Raw genomic sequence first — 26,114 nt, 5'->3', positions numbered from 1 at the left:
CGCGTGGTCGCCGCCACCGCAGCTGCCGGAGAGGAGCTGGGGGAGGACGGTGGCCCGCGAGGCTCGTCGCAGACTACGCGGCGGCGATGTCCGCGAGCCAGGCGAGTGCCGCGGCGGCAGCGGCGGGGCCTCGCGCGCGGCAGGGCGGCCTGGGCTTCGGCCTCCCTCCGGTTCCCTGGAAGCGGGCCGGCAGCCAGCGCGGGAGCAGCAGCAGCAGAGGCGGAGGCTCCGGCGCGTCTCTCTCCCCTTCAGCCTGAGCCAGGGGAGGCCAGGCGGCCCGGCTGACTGGAGAGGGGTCCGCTGCCCGAGAATGGGAATTCTCTTCACCAGGATATGGAGACTGTTCAATCACCAGGGTGAGGGGCTCGGGCCGCGGGCGTACGGGTGGGGGAGCGGGCCAGCCCTGGCCGGGGGGGGGGGGGGGGGGGGGGTGTCTCGGAATACTTCCGGAATGTGGGCGGCGCGGTCTCGGCGCGGGGCGCGGGCCCGGGACCGTTCAGTCCCCAGTCCCGAGCTTGGGGATGGTTCCCGACTCGCAGCACTTTGCCTTAGGGGACCTTACTAAGAAGCCTGTTCCTCAGTACACCCATTGCTCTGATTTCGATTGGGAGTGGAGAAGGTTTCTTGCCCCGAGTCCGACGTCCCTGAGATGCGCGGCCTGGCCTATGTTTCAGCCCTTTTTTCCGCCACCAGTTGGGTTTGGACACCACAGAGAAATGCTGGGGTCTTCTGAGATGAAGGTTGTAGGTGATGGCCTTAGCTGCACTACCGAGCGACCAAGGGGTGCAGAATGTGGAAAACGTGAGGAATCGCCCTTGAGTTGTCCAGCACACCTCTGGTTTATGAGCCTTCCTTACATCCCCACCCCTCTAGGGGAGTGGTGGGGGATTCTGCCTCCTGAATAGTGTTGGGCTTCTCTCCATTTGCCTTATTTTATCTGTGTTTAAGGTTAAGCTTAAGGTAGTTTTCCTAATTGTGTGGATTAATTAGAGTGGTTTTTTTTGCTTTTTTTTTTTCCTCTCTGAGTTAAAAATGTTAAAGTGGTTCATTTAAAAACCATACCATATGAAAAATTTGTTAACCGTAGGAAACTAGCAATTACTAAGTATGGAGTGTATTATCATATAGGGACGCTTAAGCTCATCTAATCTCAAACATTGCTTTGAAATGCATATCGGATTTGTTAAAATTGGATACAGAATGAGTGTGTAAAACTGGGGAAAGGATACAATTTTAACAAAAGACGCTGTAGTTATTAAGATACAATGTGGTGGTGTATTTTTGTTTCTTTTTAACTCAAGTTGGGTGATTCATCATTCCTGCTGTCAATAACTTAGTTTGTGAGTTTGTGTTTTTCTCCTGTGTAAGCAGGTGGTGGTGTTACGTTCCAAAGGTTTCCAGTAAAGACAAATGAATGGTGGCCTCTATTATGTACACCCAGTACCCCCACCTCCTCCTTCATGATCAAGCTGCTCTTGTAAGAAGGTAATGAGAAGGGAGCAGAACTGGAACTTGTTAAGAGCAGTATATTACAAATGATTTTTCATAAAGTGGAGAAAACCAGTTCTAATCAATACTGTTTGACTGGCAGTTTGTGTTGGGAGAGAGAAAATGAGAACCAGTCACTTAACCTTTCTGGGTCTAGGTGTTCTTAATGAGAACACCAAAGATCTGTAGAGCTGACACAGCTTCAAACTTAATCTTTAGGTTTCAAGTATTAAAACTTACATTGCTGTAAGACTGGTGGTGCTTATAGTAGACAAAATCTATTCTAGTTTTAACATCCATAATTTTGTATTATTTTTAGCAAAGCTAGTGTTTCAACTCTGCTATGAGGTTTAGAAAGACTTTGCTTGTTTTTTGTTTGTTTGTTTGTTTTGTTTTTTTGTGACCGGTAAGGGGATTGTAACCCTTGGCGTGGTGTCGCCCGCACAGCACTCAGCCAGTGAGCTCACCGGCCATCCCTATACAGGATCCGAACCTGTGGCCTTGGCGCTCCCAGCACCGCACACTCCCGAGTGAGCCACGGGATCGGCCCAGACTTTGCTTGTTAATTGAGCTCAAGTACTGCCAGAAAAGTAGATATCTCCACTTTCTATTTTGAGTCAATGATAAAATTATTTGTTTCTGTAAGTTAAGAATGAATTAGAGCTTTGCCAACATCTGCTTGCCAGTAGTAAATGATAAGGACATGGGCATTGATGGCACTACAAAATGCTAATTAGTAGTGTTCTTCAATTTTTGTTCTCTGGTAATTTTTGACTGGACATTTATTTCAGTGTTGGGAAATTAATAAGAGGAATTAAGTCAGATTCTAGAAAGTTAGATGTCAGTGTTGTGAAAATGTCAATAAAGTATTTCTGTTCTGCTAAGTGATGTGATTGTCTTATCTGTGGGGTCACTTTTCAAAATATTCAATCTAATGCCAGGTACTTGTTGGTCTTCTTGGTTAACTTGGATATATTTTGGATGCTTTATTTTAACTACACAAGATTCAGAACACAATTCCTATATTCTTTTCACGGAAACTCTTGGAAAAAAGGTATGGGAGGATTACAGAATTTGCTAGCTGATCAAACTTAAACTATGCCATCTCTCTTTTCTGAAACTCCTTTAGAACAGCCTTTTCATTTAAAACTTAGATTGAGAGCACAGTGAAAGCTAATTGCATACTGCTCAAACTAGAAAAACCAGGGGTGAGATTGAATAGAGTACAAACTTTATCCTAGATACTGTCATTTATATCATCTTTAAAAAAAACATGTTTCAACAGTCCTTTGAAGTAGTAATTTCCCCTGAACAGAGGAAACTGAGACTCAAATGAGTGATTTTACCAGGCCATACTGGTATATGTCAGAGCCAGGCAGGTTAAAACACGGGAAGAATCTACTTATTATTGATATTCTTAAGAGATTGACATCATTTTTTTCTTAGGATTTTTCTACCTGTTAACTTTTTCTAAGTAACTAAATTGTAAGTCTTTATAACTTTGTGACCTTGAAGAGTTGCCATTAGTGACTTTTTGCATAGAAGGGTTTGTGATCATTGGTTTATTTGTTTATTAAATACTTGTTGAGCACCTCTTTGGGCCAGGAACTGTTCCAGGTGATGGGAATAAGGCAGGGAACAAAACAGACAAGTCCCCCTGCCTTCTTGGAGCTTTCATTGTAATGTAGGGAGACAAAGTAAACTCGCTCCATCTCTACAGAAGTTAACATTTACTGCTTGTGCAAGTTTAAGTTGTAGATATTTCGCACAGGTTGATATACTTTTCACAACAACCCTTCAAGATAGATGTTATTCTCTGCATTTTAGAGGGGCAAAGATATTAGGTAGCTCGCTTAAATGCAATTAAAAGTGATAGACCCAGAATTTTAACCAAGATTGTCTAGTGTCATAGTTGGTGCTCTTAAACAACAACAACAATTTTCTTTGTATAAGAAGGATTCATGTTAAAGGAGGAACTGTCTAATACTGAGGAGAATTGTGAAAAAGCTGTGGAATTTCCCCATTGATAGCCTTTTATTGCTCTTCTGATTGATTAGACATGGAATTATAAGTTATGAATGAATGCTGGGGAAGCTGCCCATGATGTAGGAAACTGGCACCAAGGGAGCTACTTCTGCTTCTGTTTTTGTTTTGTTTTTTATTGTAAGGGAGTTCAAACATGTGTAGAAGTATACATATGAAAGCTGAGTAACCAAGGGGTGGACTGTGCCAGCTATTAAAGTATTGCCGGGCCGACCCCATGGCTCACTCGGGAGAGTGTGGCGCTGAGAGCGCAGCGGTGCTCCTGCCGTGGGTTCGGATCCTATATAGGGATGGCCGGTTCGCTCACTGGCTGAGCACGGTCACCAAAAAAAAAAAAAAAATAGTATTGCCTCCCAGCTTCAAATAAACCTTTTTGCATGCTCTGGAAATGGAGCTGGATTCTTTAAGTATTTTTCTTTTGCCAGGTAGCACAATGTTAAGCTTTGTTAATAAGACAGTACTGGAGGGACACCACAGGAGGAAAGGATTTTTCTTGGTACTGTGTACCCTCTTGACAGGCTCTCCTTGCAGCACAAGCACCTCCAGTGCCTGGCTTTTGCACTGCATAGTGATCAGCAGCAGCTTCCTCTAGATCGCCTCTCAGTCGGTTTCATAATGGAGAGCCTCCACTGAAATCTTTGCAATGAAGAGTTTTCCACAGCAGCCTAGAGGGAGAATTTCTAGCAAGTCACACTGGCACCTCACCTCAGCTACTTCTCCGCCTTTCAGTGTGCCTTCTGAAAAGGTCTGCATCTCAGTCCCAAGGTGGTGGGAGGAGCTCTATCTTGGCCCTAGGGGTAGTGGAAGCTCCTTATATTTGTCATTCCTATAATCTTTTAAGTTCTTTCATTTCTTATTAGCCAATCTCTCATTATTCTAATCCCCTGTAATAGTTATTTTCTTTATATTAAACTTTCTATGTTCAAGTTAGTCTATGGTTTCTGTCTCCTGAATGTATTTCTAATTTTGCCATGTGTAGTCATTGCTTTTTCTTGAACAACCTCGTAGTACAAAAGAAAAGTTTGGTTTTGTGATATTTTGAAATATAGTATATGTTTGTTTTTTGTTTCTATTCCTTTCCTGGCATACAACTCCTAAAATCCTTAGAATCTCCAAGGTGCTGTCTTTCTGTATGCTAATGAGTTGACTGATGGCTGGCAGCTACTAGGTAGCTTCAAGATGGGAGCTGGTAACTGGAACCAGCAAGGCAGAATTAGAGAGTTGGGGACTTTCAGCCCAAACAGCAGTCTGAAGGTTAAGTTGATCCCCAATGGCCAATGACTTAATTATCATGCCTGTGTAGTAAAGCTTCCATAAAAAGCTAAAAATTGGGTTCGGGAAGCTTCTGGAGAGCTGAACACATCAAGTTCCTGAAGGGTGATTTGCCTAGGGAGGGCATGGAAACTCCATGCACCTTCTTCCACACCTCGTCCTATCCATCTTTTCATCTGTATCCTTTGTAATAAACCGGTAATCGCAAGTGTTTCTTTGAGCCACTCAAGCAAATTAATTGAGCCTAAAGAGGGAGGAGGGGGTTGTGGGAACCTTGATTTATATAGCTGATTGGTCAGAAGTTTCAGAGGCCTGGGCTTGTGACTGGCATCTGAAGTGGGGGGACAGTCATGGAAACTGAGCTCTCAATCTGTGGGATCTGACAACTGTCTCCACGTAGATTGCATCAGTATTGAATTGAGTTGAAGGACACCCAGCTGGTGTTTGCTGAAGATTTGCTTGCTTGCTGGTGTGACATTGGTCACAGAAATCTGTCTTCTGTGTTGTTTGTTTTGTGAGAGTGCTGTGGGAAAAATTGAGAATATTTTTCCCTCAGGTTTTTTTCCTGAAAGTTTATTACTATTGCTATGAAAAGCAAGTTTATTTTGAAACTTTGTTTTTTATTGATGATACTTTTAAGTTTTGAAAATTGAATTTTTAATAATATAAGTAACTTGATCAGATATCTCCCTCAACCTTTTTGTCTTCCAGATCTGACTTATTTATTCATTTATTGAAAAATACTTCATTAAACACATGCTTTGTTTCAGGCTGTGTTATGAACTGAGAGGACTTTAGTGAACATGATACATAGATTTTTTTGCTCTGAGAGACACAGAATTGATAGGGCATAGTGATAGTTTGGATATAAGGTGAGAATGAAGAATCAGGATGACTCCCAATTTATTAGCCTTGGTGTTTGTGTTTTCTGACTTTGTATGATTCACAGAGTGAGAAAGTCTCCAGAACTTCAATTCCTTTTTTTTTTTTTTGCGTGTTTTGCTGACTGGTAGTTGGAGGGATATATATTAACTTTCAGAAACTGGCAGTGAGTGGAACTGGTAGGCTGCCTGAGTTATGTCAAAAGGAAATGAAGGAGAAGGGAAACAAAAACAGTAAGTATTTTCATGACAGAACCATGAAGTATTGATTGGTAAACTAAAGCCTAAATGATAACTCAGTATTCCATCAAAGCATTATAACAGACTTTCTGAGTAAGTGCAGGAATGCTGTGACATAGATATTCTAAAACAAGAATTATACTAAGTAGTAAACTTGTGATGATTCACATGTATCAAAGAACTGTAGTAGCTGAAAGTTGTTTAATTACATTTTTCCTCAATAACATTATCTCTTAGTATGCATATTATATTTTTGGTTCTGTGGAGTATTTGTTTTGATGTACATTGTAACAGTTTTTGGCTACAGATTTATATGTATAGAACGCTGTTCTACCTTGTTAATGAGAAGGAACAGACTAAGGTGGTGAAAGAGGCTAAGGATGTTCAAAGGAAATTGATTTAGTATTGTAAAGTGTTTGTGAATAATCTAACCCTATCATTGGTAATAAATAGTTTGTCACCATCGAGTTGGACCTTTACCTTTGAGCCCATTACACAGTCATCTTAATCTTATAGTTCTGTTGTGAACTACATGCTATATCTTAGATTTAGGAAGCTGTTACAAACGGTCATTGGTGCTTTATTGTAAAAACACAACAAAACTCAAATAGAGACAAGTCTTGGGAGGGAGCAAGATAGGAGTTGGTGATTAGTGTGGCTCATAAGTGTTAGGACATGGTAAGGAGGTGAAGATCCTCTGGATCATAGTTTCTTCATTGCAATGGCCCTCTTAAGACATTCCAGACTGCTCCACAGAGCATGTGGCTTTTGGAGATTTTCCAGGTCTTGCATGCGTTTGATTGCAGTTTCTTTCTTCCTTTTTTAAAAATGTATTTTAACCATTTAGGGGAAAAAAAAAATCACCTCATGTTCAAATATATTAGCTTGCGTTCTTTCTATTGATTGACTTTAGAAATCTGCTTTATGTCTTAAGAGTTTGGATATGTTTTCATATTTATGCATTTGTAGGTGACATAGGAATTCATTGAATTTGTAAAATTAGATAGGCAGAAGAGAGAGGTTGTCTCCAGTATAGAGAATGGTGCAAGCAAAGTTAAATGATTGGAAAGTCCATGACACATTCTGGAGACTGAGTATAGACTAGTGTGTCTAAATTTTAGTAGACAGTTCAAGAAAGGAATTGGGGGTAGGGGTGGGATTTGGCTTAAGACTTTAACCATTCTTTGCCATATTCATTCTTTTTCATTGTGTTTTATCTAATCATCTTACCTCCATTCATTTATCTACTTATCTTTCAACAGAGGCAGAAGGATATGGGGCCTCCAAGGTTTCAGACTTTGGGTATTTTCCCTCCTCTTGTCCTTTGATCTTTCCTGTTCTACCCTATCAACTAACTCTAACCTTAGACATGCTAGGACTTCCAGTCATTTGTAGGGCAACACTGGGTTTCTTTCCCTGCCTAGATTCCATGGCTAGCTGCTTTATTATTTTCTTATCACCATCTCTGACTCTTTTCTCCGTTATTTTCTGCCATGCCAGACATATGGATTCTCACCCTGTATCATCCACCATACCTTTTCTCCCCAGTGTGCTTTATTTCTAGGCACTACTGAAGAAAGGTTTAGAATAGTTTAAGTCTTTATCCATCACAGGTTATGTTATCTAATTTTAGCTTATTGATTCTCTAGTTTATTCTGTACGGTGGCTGTAAAAGATGTGTCTTAAAGCTTTTAACCCCATCATTTACTAAGCAGGCACTAACTTTTGTTATGGGAAGATGAAGTAGATGCTGGTGTACTCAGTCCTCCTGGTATGAACCTCTTCAGCCATCTGCTTTATCTCAGTGTATGTCTGCATGTTAGTGTACAGAAGTTTTGTTCACAGCAGTTTTACCTTGCTTATAGCATGTTCAGCTTGTGGCCAGGTATTTCTTTAGTATTTTTTGCCTAATTAGTTCTTTCTAATAAAAGTGTCCGAAAAGCACTAGGTTTGGAATCAGGAAATGAATCATAGAGGCATAGCTAAAGTAAGGAGACCACTTTAAAAAAACACCTTAACCAAAACCATATTATGGTTTTTACCTTTGGAAGCTATCATTTTAGGAGGCAGGGGAGTTTTTCCACTGATATGTGCTATTAGTACTCAACATATCTTTTGAAACTCCTTTTAGGATTTCTTTGTACATCAATTTTTAAATCATTCTATTTAGGGATCATAATCTCATTTAACAACAAAAAGATAGCACTCATTTTATACACCTTACCTATGACCAAGATGATACCAAGTGACTCCCCTCCTTCTTTAAAATCAAGTTCATCTACAGAGGTTAAGATTTGCCACCATTCGGGATGTTCAAAATGGTGTACATCAGGGTCTGAAAGCAGTTACCAAAGAAGAGTAGCAAAATACTTTGAAAAATGGTAGCATCGTTAGAGTAAGTGTTTAACTTTAAGTGATTAAGGACCTTGTAAGAAAATAAGAGACAGTATTTGGTAGTCTCCTGTATTTGGTAGTCTTTTTATACAGTATTTATATGCACACATATTTTTAGTCATTTTTTATCGTTATTATAGATTTTTGTATACATTTTTATTATTTACTTTTCAACTTGTACTATTATTAGGGTACCATTTCTTTTATTGGTCAGAGCAATTGTATTTTCTTCATCAGTATTGGCATGTCTGTCTAAATTTTGTCCTGTAGCTAATACATAGAGAGGGCTACAAAATGTATTCCTGGAACTTAGAAATAAGCTGACATTTTGAGAATACTGTGACTAAAAATTGGTATGTAAGTGAGAAGCTAAAAATTTTCATCCAAGTCACAGATCATTTGGTTGTATTAAAGTGTTTATAGGTGATTATATTAACATATCCATTCTCCAGTTCTATTATCAAAAGGGGAATGTTTAATTTTAAGATATAGAAAAATGTAGAGTTAGAGAGACAGAATTACTATGCTTTTTTAAAACTTCCCAGGTGGAAAGTTACCCTGTCCCAAGGACTCAGTTGTCTGGCCCTGATGCAGGCATGGCCCTACTGTAAAGACGGATCCATTGGTCATCACAGCCTATAACACTTCCTTTGTTGGGATTCCGTGTTCCCCAAGTAATCTGATTTTAATTCAGTCACCTTATATACTTTTCCTCAAGCCCTTGTGAGGCAGTTTTAAACATTTGGTCTTGTATGGTGCTCATTTGGCATTCTTGTTTATATGTTAATCACTTTGGTGAGTTGCCCTCTTTGAGTCCTGTCTTCTCTGGGATAGTAGCAGGATTTGAGAATGTGGACCTAGGAGACTATGGGCCATAAATTGTAATTACCAAAGGAGTGTCAACTGTTGAGGCATTGTCATGGTCATTCAACTGACTTTCCCTTAACATGCCCTCTACATATTAGTAACCCTTCACTTTCAATAGGTATCATCTTTGTTTTTCAGCATTTTCTCAGTTCCTTCATCTCTAAATGAAATAGACTGGGCCCTGAGTCTTAAAAATGATTCTTAAGAACCTGAATGAGGGGAAGGTGGTCATATCACTTTGGGACCCTAGTAGTTTGAAGCTGCCTGCTCTTCAGATAAATAGTTGACTGGATAAAATGGATTGGATTAAAAATTTCTTTTTACTTGATCTTTCTATTTTTCTGTTATAGGAGGTACTTATACTACATTAGGAATGCCCCTCTATGGTAAATGGCAACTATTTAGAAAACATATACCATTTGAATTGTAAAGATCTCTTTACTCTGAGGTGTTATAATCTTCAACATTTATTATTAATATAATGAATATTAATTCATTCAACATTTATTGAGTATCTACCTTATGCGAGGAAGAGTTGTAGTAACTAGGACTATAAACATGCTTAATATGTGTTCTATACAATCAAAGGTGCCTTATTAAGCTGAGATTAGTATATGTGGAAATAATTAGGATAAGTGTTGTATTAGAGGTTTTGGGTTAAAGCAAGAGAAAATGATTCTTCATGGAAAACTAGACCTTAAAAGACTAGTAGGACTTCCTTAAATGGAGAATTAGAGAGGATAATTCCAGCATAAAGAGAAACCGTGAATAGAGGTAGAGAAATGTTTGCTGTGAACATATGTGAAGTTTATATAGGGAGAGTGGCTGGAATAAGTCAAGATGCTTCTTGACTTAACAATGGTGTTATGTCCTGATAAACCCATCGTAAGTTGAAAATATCATAAGTTGAACGTGCATTTAATACACCTAACCTACCAACCATTATAGCTTAGCCTAGCCTACCTAAAACATGCTCAAAATACTTACATTAGCCTGCAGTTGGGCTGTATCATCTGGCAACACAGTATGCTGTGGAATATCAGTTATTTACCCTTGTGATTGCATGGTTGACTGGGAGCTGCAGCTCACTGCTACTGCCCAGCATTTCGAGAACGTATTGTACCACTTTCTACCGGATGTGTATCATTTACACATCACCATAGTAAGGTTGAAAAATTGTAGGCCACACCAGGGACCATCTGTAGATATCTGGTGATAGTGAGAGATAAAGCTGAAGCCTAGTCAGTTGTGACTGGCTTAATTTACAAAGCCGAGAACTTGTACCTTGTCTTCCTGTCAAAATGGAGAGACATAATTTAAATAAGAGAGTGGCATTATCAGCTCTGTAGTGCAGAAAAATTACTCTGGAACCAGTGGGAAGATGGATTAGAGATAGACCACTTAGGGAAGTTTTTAAAGTAAGAGATGAGGAGGACTTCAACTAGGACAGTGGGGAGGAGGCAGGTTCAGGATATAATTTGAGATGGAATCAACAGAACTTGGTAACAAAGTAGGTGTTAGGGTTGAGGGAAAGACTTACTAAATGTAGAAACTGACTAATGTAAAAAAAGACTGAATTAATGGTAGGATTAATATGCTAATTAGATAACAGAAGTTGAAATAGGTTTGAATATTGGATTTTGGCTATGGTAAATGGCACTGTGTCTATCCACTAGATTGGTGCTTAGGAGAGATTTGGGAACATAGATTAGGAACTGTCTCTCTTGATGCTAGGCACTAGTGTGTGCTATCTTAATTGTTTACACAACTGTGAAAGATAGGTAGTATTTAACACTGGAGAAACTTAGTGTCAGAGAAGTAAGTCTTTTGCCCAAAGTCACATAATCCCATAAATTTTCCCACACTGTTTCCATTATCTATTGCTGTTTAACAAATCATTCCTTAATTTTGTGTCTTAAAGCAGTGATTTATTATTACTTTTCATGGTTCTGTGAGTTGCTTGAGCTCAGTTGGAAAGTTCTAGCTTGAGTACTCTCATGTGGTTGCAGTCAGATGGCTGCTGGAACTAGAGTCATCTGCAGATTCAGCCATGCTGCATATCTAAGATGGTTTCTTTATTTGTGTCTTGGCATCTCAGTTGGAATGGCTGGAAGAGCTGGGATGGCTGGTCTTCTCTGTCCACGGAGTCTCACTACATGATCAGCCCGGCCTTTCTCACTCAGCTACACAGCAGTTTTGGACTTGTTACACAGCATCTGGCTTAGCCCACGGGAAGTTGTCCAAGACAGCCAGGCAGCAACTGCACAGTTTTTAATGATCTCCTTTCAAAAATCATGCCCCATCACTTCTGCTGCATTCCGTTGGTTAAAAGTGAGTCACAGGGCCAGCCGAGATTCAAGAGAAGGGAACTGCACAAAGGCATGACTATCCAGAAGACATCTTTGGAGGCTAGCTTCTTCCACACACTGTGCTGTCTTTGGGAATTGTTTTTAGACAGCCTGGAAATGGATGGGTGCCAAGGGTACCTTGCTAAAATTGAAGATGGCACGAGAAGACATCCTGGGGAACATGAATGTTTGAAGGAAAGTCCAAGGAGGAGGAGTCAGTGAAAAAAAATGAACATCAAGAGACAGAAAGAAAATGTGGAGAAAATGATGCCACAAAAGCCCAGGGAGGAGGGAGTCACTGCCATGATAGGCATAGGTCCTTAGATTTGTCTGTCATGTTACAATGGCCCTATGATTTAAATGTATTCATATAGCTTATAATTACCCATTTAAAACACTGTCCTTTGTTTTTCTTTCCTATTTCCCCACTCCACATATGCATACCCAGTTGATGCCTAAAATTCCAGTTAGAACTTCCAAAACTTAATCCATTGTGAAGCTTTTATATCTTAAGTCATTTGTAAATTGTTACGATTACGTTGGAGATACTTTACTGAGAGTAGGCTTCCGCTGGAGTAAAAAGAATGTAGTGCTTCTGGCTTCCTAGTAAGGAGGTTAGAAAGATAAGAGGTCTCTTTAGAATCAGGGGTGGAGAAGGTGAGCTGAATGGCATACTTCCGCTGGTCTTGCTAGAACGTTCTTTTGAGTTCCAAGAAGGTATAAAGTGCCATGCATTGAATTATACCATCGATAGGGAGAAGGGTTAATGGAGTTTGGATGTGTTGTACCTGCCAAAACTCATATGGAAATTTGATCCCCAATGTGGCAGTGTTGGAAACTGATTGAGTCATGGGGGCGGATCCCTCATGAATGGATTAATGCTCTCCCTGGGGGAGGAGGGGTAATGAGTGAGTACTCGCTCTATTAGTTCTCGCGAGAGCTGATTGTTTAAAAAGACCCTGGCACCTCTCTCTTTCTCTTGCTTCCTCTCTCTTGCTTCCTCTCTCGCCCTGTGATCTGCTTGTAACCGCCAGCTGCCTGCCGCTTTCCGCCATGAGTAGAAGCAGCCTGAGGCCCGTGCCAGATGCAGCTATCCCAGAATCGTAAGCCAAATAAACCTCTTTCCTTTATAAATCACTCAGTCTCAGGTATTTCTGTTATAGCAACACAAAACAGACTAAAACAGAAAATTGGTACCGAGGAGTGGGATGTTGTATACAGATACTTGAAAATGTGGATGCAGCTTTGGTACTGGGTAATGGGCAAAGGTTGGAGGAGTTTGGAGAACTTAGAAGAAGAGAAAAAGACGAGGGAAAGTTTGGAATGTCTTAGAGACTTATGTGGTGGCGAGCAGAATGCTGATAGAAATGTGGACAGTAAAGGCCATGTGGATAATGAGGTCTCAGATAGGAATGAGGAACTTATTGGGAACTGGACCAAAGATAACCCTTGCTACACCATAGCAAGGAACCTGGCTGCATTGTGTCCATGCCCTTGGACTTTATGGAAGTTGGAACTTAAGAATTGTGAACCAGAGCATTTGGCCAAAGAAATTTCTAAGCAGCAAAGCATTAAGGAAGCTGCATGGTTGCTTTTAAGAACCTACTCTGAGTTATGGCGGCAAAATCATGATGTAAAGCCAGAATTTAAAAGGGAATCAGAGCGTAGAGACTTGGAAAATTTGCAGCCTGGCCATGCAGTAAAGGCGAACAATGCAAGGGTGAAGCAGATAAACTGGTTGCTAAAGACATTATCTTGACAGTGAGGCAGCCAGATACTAATAGTGGAAAAAATGAGAGGAAAACCCTGCAGGCATTTCAGAAGTCTGGAAGGATGCCCCACCCATCACAGACCCTGAGGCCTAGAAGGACTGAGTTATCCTGGAGGACATACCTGGGACGCAGCTGCCCTCGGGATCCTGCTCCCTGCATCCCAGCTGCTCTGGCTGGAGTGGCCCCAAGTGTGGTTCATGCAGTAGCCCTTGAGAGTAGAGGCCCGAAACCTCAGTGGCAGCCATGTTGCGTTAAGTCTGCAGGCAGGCAGGACGTGAGAGCAGTGGAGGTGTGGCAGCCTCCACCCAGAGTCCAGAGGATGTATGGAAAAGCCTGGGGGCCCAGGCAGAGACCTGCTGCAGGGGCGGAGCCACTGCAGAGGCCATCTACAGACCAATGCCAAGCAGGAAAGTGGGGTCAGAGCCCCCACAGAGAGCCCCCACAGGGAAATGTCTAGTAGAGCCAATGCAGCAGGGCTGCCGCCAGGACCCCAGAACTTCGGGGCCACTGGTAACGTGCAATGCAGGCCTGGAAAAGTCACAGGCACCAGCGTGGCCTACTGGGCTGCGCCTGGCAGAGCTTTGGGAACAAGGCTGCCTGATGCTTTGGGGGCCCAGATGCCCAGTTGTGCCCAGGATGCAGGACTTGGAGTCAAAGAACATTATTTTGGAGCTTTAAGATGTAATGTCTACCCTGCTAGGTTTCGGGCTTGTTTGGGGCATGTTTTTCCTTTCTTCGGGCCTATTCCTCCCTTTTGGAATGGAAACGTGTACCCAGTGTCTGTTCCACCATTGTATCTTGGCAGTAGATAAATTTGGTTTTCGCAGGTTCACAGCTGGAGGGACTTTTTCTTTTGGTCTCAGAGGAGACTTTGGACTTTTAAGTTGGTGCTGGAACAAGCTTAGACTTTTGGAACTGTTGGGATGGAATGATTGTATTTTGTATGTAAGAGGAACATGAGTTTGGGGGGGCCAGGGGTGGAATGATGGAGTTTGGATGTGTTGTCCCCTCCAAAACTCATGCGGAAATTTGATCCCCAATGTGGCAGTGTTGGAAACTGATTGAGTCATGGGGGCAGATCCCTTATGAATGAATTACTGCTTTCCCTGGGGGAGGGGGAGTAATGAGTGAGTTCTCACTCTATTAGTTCTCACGAGAGCTGATTGTTTAAAAAGACCCTGGCACCTTCTCCCTCTCTCTTGCTCCCTCTCTTGCCATGTGATCTGCTTGTACCTGCCCAGCTGAGGGAACAACAGTGAGAGCAGACAGCGGCCGCTGCCTGGAGTGAATGCTTCCTCTCTGAAAACTTTATTCATTCTGCAACAGGGTGTGGCTCCAAAGACACTGGCATTGTTTCACCGTAATCTATTCACTTGGGGTTTGTTTTAATCAGGTAGGGTAAGACACGCAGACACAGAAATGACCATCATGAAGGAAGTCTGTAGTGAAGGGCTTCCATTGGGGTGTGTCTCTGGGGGCACATCTGCCATTCCCCAGAGCAGGGAACTAGGTGGAGACTTGGTTGGGCAAAGGAGCCGTAGATGGCACTTGGAGGACTGCGGAAAGCAGCTCTGGTGGAGGAGTGACGGCATGGAGGACTTTCCGCCATGAGTAGAAGCAGCCTGAGGCCCTTGCCAGGTGCAGCTGTCCCAGAATTGTAAGCCAAATAAACCTCTTTCCTTTATAAATTACCCAGTCTCAGGTATTTCTATTATAGCAACACAAAACGGACTAAAACAAGGGTGCAATAGGAAATCTTTTTTTTTTTTTGTCTGTAATTAATAGACCACTGGTGTTTTCTTTCTTTCAGAGCACAAAGTTATCATTGTTGGGCTGGACAATGCAGGGAAAACTACCATTCTTTACCAATTGTAAGTATTAACTACCTTAAAAAATTTACTTTTTTGTAGAAAATTTACTTTTTTGTTGTTTCTAGTTACTTTTTCTTCCTGTGTGGATACTTGATCAATGAAAGCAATGAAAAATTATATAGAACCTAATTTACTGTGTAAGGAAGCAGGTTGACAATAAACCAGGAGCCAAATTTAAGCAACTGTTTGTAGAGAGTAGAAATTTATATGAGATTGAGCATGTTGCTCACTTGTTTTGCATTAAAGCTCTTTTGCTTGTAGTAAGTAGGAAAAAATATATTTGTATAGTTTCCTGGAACGATCTGGAATATTCCAGACAATCTACTACCTAGTTCCAGCTCTGTTTAAACCTCAGCTTGTTTATGTTATGAGCTACTGGAAAGAGAATATTTGGATATCAAATATAAATAAGGCCATGATGATTTGTCCCTTGATTGAAAATTGTTCAATCAGACGACTTAGATTTCTTGATAATTATAATATATGTGAATTTTTTCCCCCCAGTTCTATGAATGAAGTTGTACATACATCCCCTACAATAGGAAGTAATGTCGAAGAGATAGTGATAAACAATACACGTTTCCTAATGTGGGATATTGGTGGCCAAGAATCTCTTCGTTCTTCCTGGAACACTTACTATACTAACACAGAGGTAATGTTTCTTAATATACTAAAATGTCTGTGAACAGGATGCTTGGGGAATACCTAAATTTGAACCCTTATAGTTAATCTTTTTGAAATATCACAGTATGTTAATATATGTAGAGTTTAAGCATAGTAGAAATTTTAATTCCCTGTTTCAGTGTCATTGTTCTGTATATCTACTATCATTGAACCTCTGTGGGGAGAATTGGTGGTTGATTAGTCTGATTGTATATTGATCCCAGAACTTAAGTAGTTGTTTTTATGACTTCCATCTCACAGTATGCACTTTCATTTCTCTGTTACTATTTATGTTCGGATGAGCAAGAGAAATCCTAGTTATATGAGAGGGCTCTGGTGGTTTAAATCCAAACCAAAGTTTTACTGTGAATTTTCTTTTATGCAACATAATTGCGCATTAAAGAGTTTTTTTTTTTTAATTATGAAGCATTTTAGACAAAATCATGTTTTTGTTTACACATTACTTTCCAAGAAATAATTTAAGACCTGTTGCATTTGAGCACTTTATGGTATAGACCTGCAAACTGGAAGGCTGTGACAATTGTTTTTGTAGTGTTGATTATATGTTAATAAAACATACTCTAAATGTATGTAAAACTGACTTATAAGTAATTAACACACTAGTAAGTGTCTCTAATGACCTGATTCCCCAGCATTCCATTGAGCATTTAATGATGTTTTTTGGAAAAGAAATGGTATATATAGTTATAAATGTATAAAGGTATATAGGGTACCCTTGGTATAAAATACATGCCAACAACATGGAAATTAGCAGCTTTATTAAAATACTTTGGAATAGAACATGTATTACAGTAACAAAGCCACCTATCAGTAAACTATCAGGTGAAAGAAAAGGTAAAGTAGCAATTCTTTTATCCATCTTCCTTATGGTTGATGAAATCAGAAGACTAGAAAAGACCCTGAAAATCACAGTGGTTTATTTGTAAATTAAAATCCAGTTCTAAAAAATAGTGTGTGTTAACAGTAGGCAGTCAGAATTAACTTGGGCATCATAAATGCCGTCATAAAGTAAGTTAAATCTGCATTTGCTCCAGTTTCCCATTTGCTTTTTGGTACTCGTGGTGTTGAGGAGGAGGTGCAGTGGAGCCTATTCCCATTCAGAGTCTTTGCAAGTGCTTCCTTGCATCTTCTTCTTTTTTTTTTTCCCCACTAAACAAATACATTTTTATTATTGCTACAGTTTACATATTTAATTCTAGAAAAGCCACATTGGAAGAGTCAGGCTTTCCAAAATCTTCCAAAGCCCCCTCTCCACCAGGTCAAATGGATGTGATCTCCTCTTCCCTTGAACTCTTACAGTACATAATAAGTATTTTGTTAGGTATTTATACACTCAGGAAGCACTAACTGAGTGTCGAGCACAGGCCAGGCACTGTTGTAGGCCCTTTCATATATCTCCCTGTTTGAAGTAGATGCTTCCTTACATTTTCTGATACCAGTCTCTTCATCAGTTGAGGAAAGTTGTGCTTGCAGGAAGCAGATGCTGTTTGTATAAGAAAGAGTGCTTGTTTTTAGATGTAGATTCATTCTTTCAATTTGTTGATTTTTAAAGAAATTGATTTCTTTAGCTGTCACATTATTCTCACACACATGCCCTTTTAGTCAAATTGATGTTAATAAATAATACCTGTCTGGAAGTAACTTAAATTTAGGACCATAATGTATTTTTTTCTTATTGATTTATAGTGCAGATGGATGTAGACCCATTAGCTTTCGAGATACTAATTTAGAAAACAAATGTGTTATATATTGGTTCGAATGTTAGTATCATATTCTCTTTTCTCTTAAAAATTAGTAAATACATTTCAGTTAGAAATGGATCTAACTCACATGTCTTGAGGCTTCACAATGTATAGTAGGTATCTTTGGTTTTCCAACAATACCATAAAATTCTAATTTCTTGATATTAGTAGCGTGTAAATCAAATAAGCTCTTTAGAAATTTTGCAGAATCAAATTATGTAATCACTAATAATTTTTTTGGTAATTATTTTAGTTTGTAATAGTTGTGGTGGACAGTACAGACAGAGAGAGGATTTCTGTAACTAGAGAAGAACTCTATAAAATGTTAGCGCATGAGGTAAGTAGTCTTTTTTACATTAGACATGGAGGGTGGGTATTACATTTGTTCTTTCTAGTTTCTCATGAGCAAAGATTTTAGGAAGCCTAAAATCTTCAAAGCAAGATTTTACAAAGCAAAGTGGTTTTGTAAACTGATGTTCCTCATTTTCATTGTGGTGATCAGGGCCAACAAAGTGCACCTTTCCCTGTTTTGAATTCTAATTCTGGCAGCTGTGTTAAACCTCCTGGGATTTAAAAAAGTACATCTTGCCATTGGGCATTCATTTACCAAGTTCGTTTCTAGTTTGGAATACATAAAAGAGGCAGAAGACTAAAGACTTTTTTTCTTTTTATCTTTGTATTTTGTAAAAATGGAGCATTCTTCAGTTTATTCCAAAGGGTTGTTTTATGAAGATTTTGGAAAAAGTAAAATAGATACAAATGTTATTTGTCTCTTGGCTCTATTTTTTCACTCTATTGGTAAAGGTAGCTTCCTTATTTGATTTTTACTCTAATTGGCTAATATATGAAATACATGAAGAGCCCAGTAGAAGGGTTCAGTCTTTAAATAAGTAGCTGGGGATGTTAACTTGGGCAGGTCACCTAACCATATCTGTTATTGATGAGTACACTGAGACCTAGCAAGGTTATGTGACTTGACCAGCTTTTTAAGAGCCAGGATTTGAACTTAGGTATTCCCATTTAGATTCTTTGGTAGGGGAAGGAAAAAAGACATAAACAAGATCTAGCTGGAAAGAGAAAGGAGACTGAGTGCAGAGATTACCAGAGAAGAAAAAGTATAGATGAAGTTGGGAGCTAGAGTAAGCCACTCAATAGGGTCAAGAAGAGCCAAATAGGCAGAGTTCTGGAGAGAGACAAATAGATCAAAGACTAAGAATGTGTAAATGAGAAATAAATTTAGATATAATGTTAGTTGGATGTTTCATATATACTACATTAACCAGCAAAATCTCATCATTATCATCAGTGATAATGATTCTTTATACGTATAACAAAATACAAAATTATGAAAAGTTTTATAATAATTCTCAAAGCTTTATCTTAAATGAATTGTAAAACTTTGAAGCTCATTAATTTAAAAATAGTTACAAACACCAAAATATGAAATTTTATTCAGAGTGATTCAATTTCTAGAAATTATCTTCACAGATGAAGTTTTGAGAAACAAATTGACAACTATATGTGGTATGTAGAAGATGGTAAATGTCTTGCATTTGCTGTTATTCATTTCCTTGACTAAACTAAAATACATTTTAGGCTCTTTCAGAACAGAAAACTGTAATATGTAGCATAAAATATTTCAAAGTTTTTAAAATTGCTTATGTACACAAAAGATCAGCATTGTCCACCTTATACTTTAACCTCTTAAGTCAAGTTGATGAATAACCTTAATCCAATGTATCTATTTTCTGGTGTTATGATAATGCATAATTGGTTTTTGAGGTTATATAATAAAAAACAAAGTAAGATTTTCTTTCCTCTCTTCCTAAATATTTTAAAATAGGTAAAACAGCTGTTTTTAAAAAAAATCAATAGCCCCCCCTAAAAAGTTTCAGCCTTTGAGATCTAGAAATTGTTTTCAATTTTTTTTTTTCTGGGACCTTTCAGTAAATGGCTTTGTTTCTTGTATTTTCCAGTTTTCAGTCCAGGGTTTTCTCCAAAAAGTTTCATCACTAAGAGTGATGAATACAAATTAATTATAAATAAAAAGCGTGTCCTAATTTGTGCCAAGTATTTATGTTAGAAATTGATTCTTTGAACATGCCAGCATTAGCAATCTTGACCTATATAAAAGACTTTAACACACAGGAGCAAAAGATTGAAACCTAGAAGATAGGAAGATGGGAATTAAATCCCATCGAAAGTCTATCTACTCAGTGACTTAGCCACATATCAGCTATTGATAATAGTTCCATTTTCTGTTTAGGATAAGAGAAAAAAATACCTATATCCTTTATAATGAGTGTATATATATATATATATACAAGCTATAGTCTATTTCTTCAATTCTTTTGCCTTTGGCAGGTGAACCGAACTATAGTTGAAACTAGTTGAACATGAAATGTTAAAACTGTTAACATTCTAGCAGTATTCTTCTCTGACCATGCTATTCAGGTAACTGTATTTTTAACTGGTAACATTAATAGCTGCCACCCTGCAGAGGGCACTGTAACTAAAAGTCAGTCTTGATTGTTATATAAAACATTTTGCATAATTCCTTCCAACCAAATAAGAAATTTACTTTTTATATTTTTTGTTTATATCAGGAAGAATTAAAGAAGTCATCAAAACTATATTCTAGCAAGAGTAAAATAATACAGAGCAATGTCAGTTTGTACCTACTGAAGACTTTATTTCTTCAAATACATATACACATTATTGACCAAAATATCCCACTAAAATCCCTAAGAAGAAGAAAGATGGCATTCAACACAGTTGAGAAAACTTGTAAGCATAGCACCAAAACCTTAGTTTTGTTAGCATCTCTTAATATATATAGGCAGAATTTGATGAGAATTTAATTCACTAATTGAGTGCATCCTTTATGAATTCTTGGCTGAGGATCTATGAATGGACTTTAGGGTATCTATCAACACCCTAAAATTGTACATAAACTTAAAAAAATTTTTTTGGTGTATGTACATATGTGCATTTTTTATGGGGAAAAGATTAGTAACTTTGAATAGATTATCAAGGAAGTCTCTGTTTTTAAAAAGTTGGGGTAGTGGTTTGTGGAGAGGGGCAGAAAGAGACCAAGAACCTTTTGCCTGTTTTGTGAGTAAAACATTATACCAGTCATTTGGGGTATGCACAATTATTATATTTGGAAAAAGGTTAGTATAGTGGGTGTCTTGCTCAGATTAGATACTCAATAAATGTTAGTTATGAGGAACAAATTGAGAGAGTTTAAAGAACTTGCCTCAGAGCCATAGCATGGAAGTGGCAGAACTTAACTACCCAGTTGGAGAAATTTGTTAAGTTTAATGCCAATCCAGGATGGCCTTATTATATATTCAAATCTAAGAAATCTTCATGGACAAAGATAGAGGAATTAGGTCTCAGAGGATAAATAGGATTGGTTTAGGACAGCGTCTCTCAACTGAGAATTAAGCCCTAAGGCCTTAAGGCATACATTGTATATAATGAATTCATTTATTTCCTGTGCAACTAGAAGGTACTAGCTATGTATGTTGTTGGGAGACTTGCAGTGTACTTACTCAAATCATTTTCTGTAGAGCTTAATTCTCTCGTGGAACCCTGCTTGTGAAAGGCTTGTTTAGGAAGTTGAAAATAATGGAATGTATGAAGGAGAAATGACTTGAACAACATAGAAATGGGAATGCCCAAAACTATTTAGAGAGCAGTAAATACCTTGCTTATTAAAGCAGAGTATTTATATAGCGAATGATGTAAGGCAGAAAAGTATAGGTAGGGTAGAATTTTGGAGAGCTCTTGAGAGCCAGGCTAAAGGGTAGTTCTTAGCAGCCATTTAAACCTGCTTTTAGAATAGAGGTGTGGTGCATATATATTATATTTGAAGATGTCACTGGTAAATATAACCATAGGACCATTAAAAAAAACCCCATGGAAATCCATACAAGTAGATAATTATTTAAAATGTGCTCAGTGTTAAGTTTAGCCTGTGAGCTGTGAGATGCTTTTATGTCAAATCATTGAGAAATTCTAGGTTACTAAAATTATGAAAAATATTCTAAGTGGGAAAATATATGGAAAAATCTACTCATATTTAGTTTTGTTTGCTTTCATAGGACCTAAGGAAAGCTGGATTGTTGATTTTTGCTAATAAACAAGATGTTAAAGAATGCATGACTGTAGCAGAAATCTCCCAGTTTCTGAAACTCACATCTATTAAAGATCACCAGTGGCATATCCAGGCATGCTGTGCTCTTACTGGCGAGGGGTAAGAAGTCTTCCTCTTGGATAACATGTATTTAGCCTAGAAACATGTGTCTCTTCTTAAGATTTTAAGGCTTCTTCAATATTTAAGGCTACCATGTACAAAACATTGTAAGGGAGAAATGTAGGACATAATTCATGTCTACAATCAGAGACTTTTTAGGATGGTTCTGTAAATAGTAAAACATACAACATGAACATAATACACATAAACCTGCTAAACTAATACGTATACACATATAGATGATACAGTTGGTTTAGGAGTTCAGAGAAATGGGGAGTCATTGAGAGCTGGAGATGTCAGGAAGTACTTTTTACAATGGTGATAGGACTTAAGAACTAATACTTGCCAAGCATGTTCTGTGTCTGGAGTGCTTTCCATGCAGTGTCTCATTTAATCCTCATAACAATCCTACAGTGTCTCATTTAATCCTCATAACAATCCTACAGACTGATGGTTTCTAACTTACATTTACACATAAAGAAGCTGAAATAAAAGGGGATCTATCTGCATGTGATACTAGTTTGGGGATACCTTCTGTTGCCACCAGGGTTGTCAAGAGGGTGTTATTACACTTAAAAAAAAAAAAAAAAAAAGTTAAAATTGGTAGAACTGGAGAGAGTATGGCTTGAGGATCATTGGTTCTGTAATGAGAGATGTTGGAAGAGAGGTGGGGGCCCACAGTAGAATTTTGCCCTGGTTTAGTGCCCAGAGATGAAAGGATTTGAAGAATGAGATGGTGGTCAGCATTGTCAAATGTAAGGTCAAGGACTAGGAGGATGGAGAGGGTGTCATTGAATTTAACAATAAATGAATAAGTTCAATCAAGCAGTTGGTCAGAGCAGATTCTGTGTATTGGGAAAGTGGGCATGGGGTAAATGTAGTTCAAAGAGGAAGTGGATTTTAGGAAACGAAGATAGCAGCTATAAACTCTTGAGTGTGGCAAGAAAAGGAACAAGAGATAAAATATGTTGGAAATAGGAATAAAAAGCAAAAAGGAGGAGCAAGCTAAAGTAAAGTTTCTGTTGTTTTTTCTAAAATATAGTAGATCTGCATATATTTAAAAGCAGAGCAAAAAGAATTAAATTAGAGATGAAGGATTCTAAATAGAGGTCCTAAATTTGGGGTTGAGGTTCTTGAGATTTTTAGGAAAGAGTACAAGCTTGGGGTATAGATAGATGAATCAGCTGAAGTGGGAGAAATTCTTTTTCCTTCAAGACCTTGATGTAGGGTGAACCAGCGTAATGAAATTGAATCTTCAGTTATTGAAACTGAATCTTAGTGAAATGGAAGACACTGTTAAAAGACATTTGGAAAAGCATACTTAGAACCTTAAAAAAAAAATTCGCTCACTAAAAAAATCACAGATAATACCAATTGTTCATATATATTAATTTAAATAAAATATGTTATATATTTTTTGTCAAATACTTTAATACTATATAAATCTCTATCAGGCAAAAACACTGATTATAATTAAATCTGGCAATAAAGACAAGTCATCTAGGATTGAAATAAGATTTAATTTGTATACTTTGGCAATTGAGTAATTGTTTAAAAATGTATTATTATTTATTATAGATATGAACTCATTTTTATTTTAAAAAGGGAAAAAGTAGTTTCTTTTTTTTTTAATTTGGGTACAAAGCTGACCGTCACCCCTCGTGCCCTGCCCAGTTTCATTTTTAAAAGAGGAAAGCAATAGATAATGGTGTCTTCAAATTTTGGTTCATGTGGTCTTTCCTCTGTAACATGGGAAGAATTCTGTTGTGTTGTGAAGATTAATTAGGATAATGGATGTTAAGTGCTTAGTATAGTTTCTAGTTTGCTATTAGATAACTACTGTCCATTTAGCAGTTCAAAGTTAAATCATCTGTTCTCTTATTTTTAAAAAGTATTTTGTACTATTTCCTATCAGTCATTTTAAAGTAAGGAATCTAGCTACAGGAGAAAAGTATGGGCCAGCACCCCAAAACAACCATTTACTTACCTCATTGCCATCTTTTTTTCTATTTTTGTCATCCTTTACATTAGACTCATACTTAACACAAAAATCTGAGTTCTGTTTTTTTTTTTCTTTACTTAATATTGTAGTATAGTTTTTCATATCTAAAAAAACTCAATGTAGATACTTCATAAGAGCCCTTCATTTTGTTATAAAGTGATATGTACAACCATTTTCTTCTTGCTAAATATTTAGTCTTACTGCAATGAACATTTCTTTCTATATATTGGATTCATCGATTACTGGTGTTAGTGATGTGAGATTTTTATTGCCTTCAAATTCTTTTATGGATGGATATAACGTACATATTATGTATATACTTTAAAAACTCAACTATATATTAGTTTAATACCTTGCTATTATTACTTTATTATATCATGAGCATTTTATCATATCATAAAATAGTTTTTGAAAGTTTTTAATATTTTATCATAATTTTTTAATTTATCCATAATTTGTTAATTTATCTCTAGAAATTTAAATTATACTTTTTTCTATTAAAAGTGCTTTAATGAACAGTCTTATGTAAATCTGCTTATCTCTTTAGGGTACATTTCTAGAAATAACATAAAAAATACAGAATATTGATATTTTAAATATTTTTGATATATAGTGCCATATTATTTTCTGTGGACATTCATTGTATAATTATTGAGCTCTTTTTATGTGTCAGGCAGTATTTTAGGCACTAGAGATATAACCAAACCCAAACAGCATGGATATACTATGTTTGAATGTGGCTTCACTGCCTCAGCTACAGCATTGAATATTATTGATTTTTTAATCTTTGTTTAGGTAAATGAAAAATACTGTCTTTTTAAAATGGCTAGTAATAGCTGTTTAGTTCAGAATTTAATCAAATGATTTTGTTTTCTTCATAGATTGTGCCAGGGACTTGAATGGATGATGTCACGACTTAAGATTAGATGATCTCTACTGACCTCTTCTTGTAGACTGTATAAACGAAGTGCTGGACTTTACCTGAAAGCTGCAAAAATTCATGGTTCAGATATATTTATAATAAACTGATTTAAACTTTTTCTATAAGAAGAAAAATTAAGACCACTTATTTGAAAACAAAGATGAAGTCTCACCTTCCAATTTGCTTTCTCATTAGTTTCCTCCAAAGTAAGTTATTAAAGCTGTGATTGACATTTTTCTCATAATTAATCCTCTCAGGACATTGTGTAGCCTGTGCTAAGTACAAAGGAAGAGGAAGACATCTTGAACTTTAAGAGCTTTATTATCAGTATACCCCCTCCCTAATTGAATGTTGTTCTTTTGTTTAGTCAAAACACCAGTCAGCACAGATGCTCGGTTTCCAACATTTTAAAATGTAATGTTACTTATGAAAAGTATTTTGCATAAGGTTATGTATGTATTGTGTATATACCTCAATTTCAAGTTAATGGCGTTGATTTGTGTTCTAAAGAAAAGCAAATAACACAAAAATTAATAATATCCTGGTTATAACCATAATGAGATATATACTGGCTTTGGTGTTAAGTGCCATTTTGTACTTTTCCTTTATGTTCTCTATGGTACTAACCGACCCCCAAAATCATTGAGCTCCTCTTAAAAAAAAAAGAAAAGAAAAAGGAAAAACTTTATATTGTGTACCTATTTTTTTGTTGATCAGTCACACACAAAAACATGTAATTCAACTGAGTGGAATATCTGTCAGATTCTTAGCTTAATATTACTAATGGACAGAATTGCACAGTAAGCTATTATCAGATTATACCTTTTGTTGGTCCTTAGGCCATCTAAATTACTGAATAAATTGTTAATCCATTAATCAGTCATAAATTGTGATTAAAATTATCAAGCATGAATTGAAAACTGTTGTGTGAAACATGTCTACCCAGAGAAGTAACACTCTATAAATACTATTAAATAATTTAGCTACAGTCTTTTTAAGTATTAAATCATATGTCAAGCAGTTAAAGTAAATTTGAGAGTAAAAGTAAGGCATATTTTCCAAGCAACATCGATAATTTCTTAATTTGCAAATTTCTTGTTTTAGTGGGAATTGGAATAGTTTGACATTTTTTGTTTCTGTAAATTTTCTTGTATCTTCTTCCACTACATAAATGCATTGTTTGATAACTATAAAGTACAAATGCTTTTGAATGCTTTTAAGAATTGGGTTTAAAAATTTATTGACATGATATATTATTTGTACTGAGAATTAACTTTACCCAAAATACCTTTTATGTTTGCTTAGGGTATTTTTTTTCCTTATCTGA

At 37.5% G+C, this 26,114-nt stretch overlaps 1 protein-coding gene across 1 annotated transcript; it reads left to right on the top strand.

Moving 5' to 3' along the window:
* On the top strand, positions 1-26,047 carry ARL5A (ADP ribosylation factor like GTPase 5A). Its single transcript, XM_063091933.1, has 6 exons — positions 1-356; positions 15,116-15,176; positions 15,681-15,828; positions 17,856-17,939; positions 21,712-21,863; positions 24,747-26,047. The coding sequence occupies exons 1-6, from the start codon at positions 311-313 to the stop codon at positions 24,793-24,795; spliced, it is 540 nt and encodes a 179-aa protein (XP_062948003.1). The 5' UTR covers positions 1-310; the 3' UTR covers positions 24,796-26,047.
* Positions 26,048-26,114: the final 67 nt, after the last annotated feature.

This window comes from Cynocephalus volans, chromosome 1 (assembly GCF_027409185.1).
Source record: "Cynocephalus volans isolate mCynVol1 chromosome 1, mCynVol1.pri, whole genome shotgun sequence".
NCBI lineage: Eukaryota > Metazoa > Chordata > Mammalia > Dermoptera > Cynocephalidae > Cynocephalus > Cynocephalus volans.
Note: the sequence above shows the minus strand (reverse complement) of the source record. Positions and strands in the feature narration are given on the sequence as shown.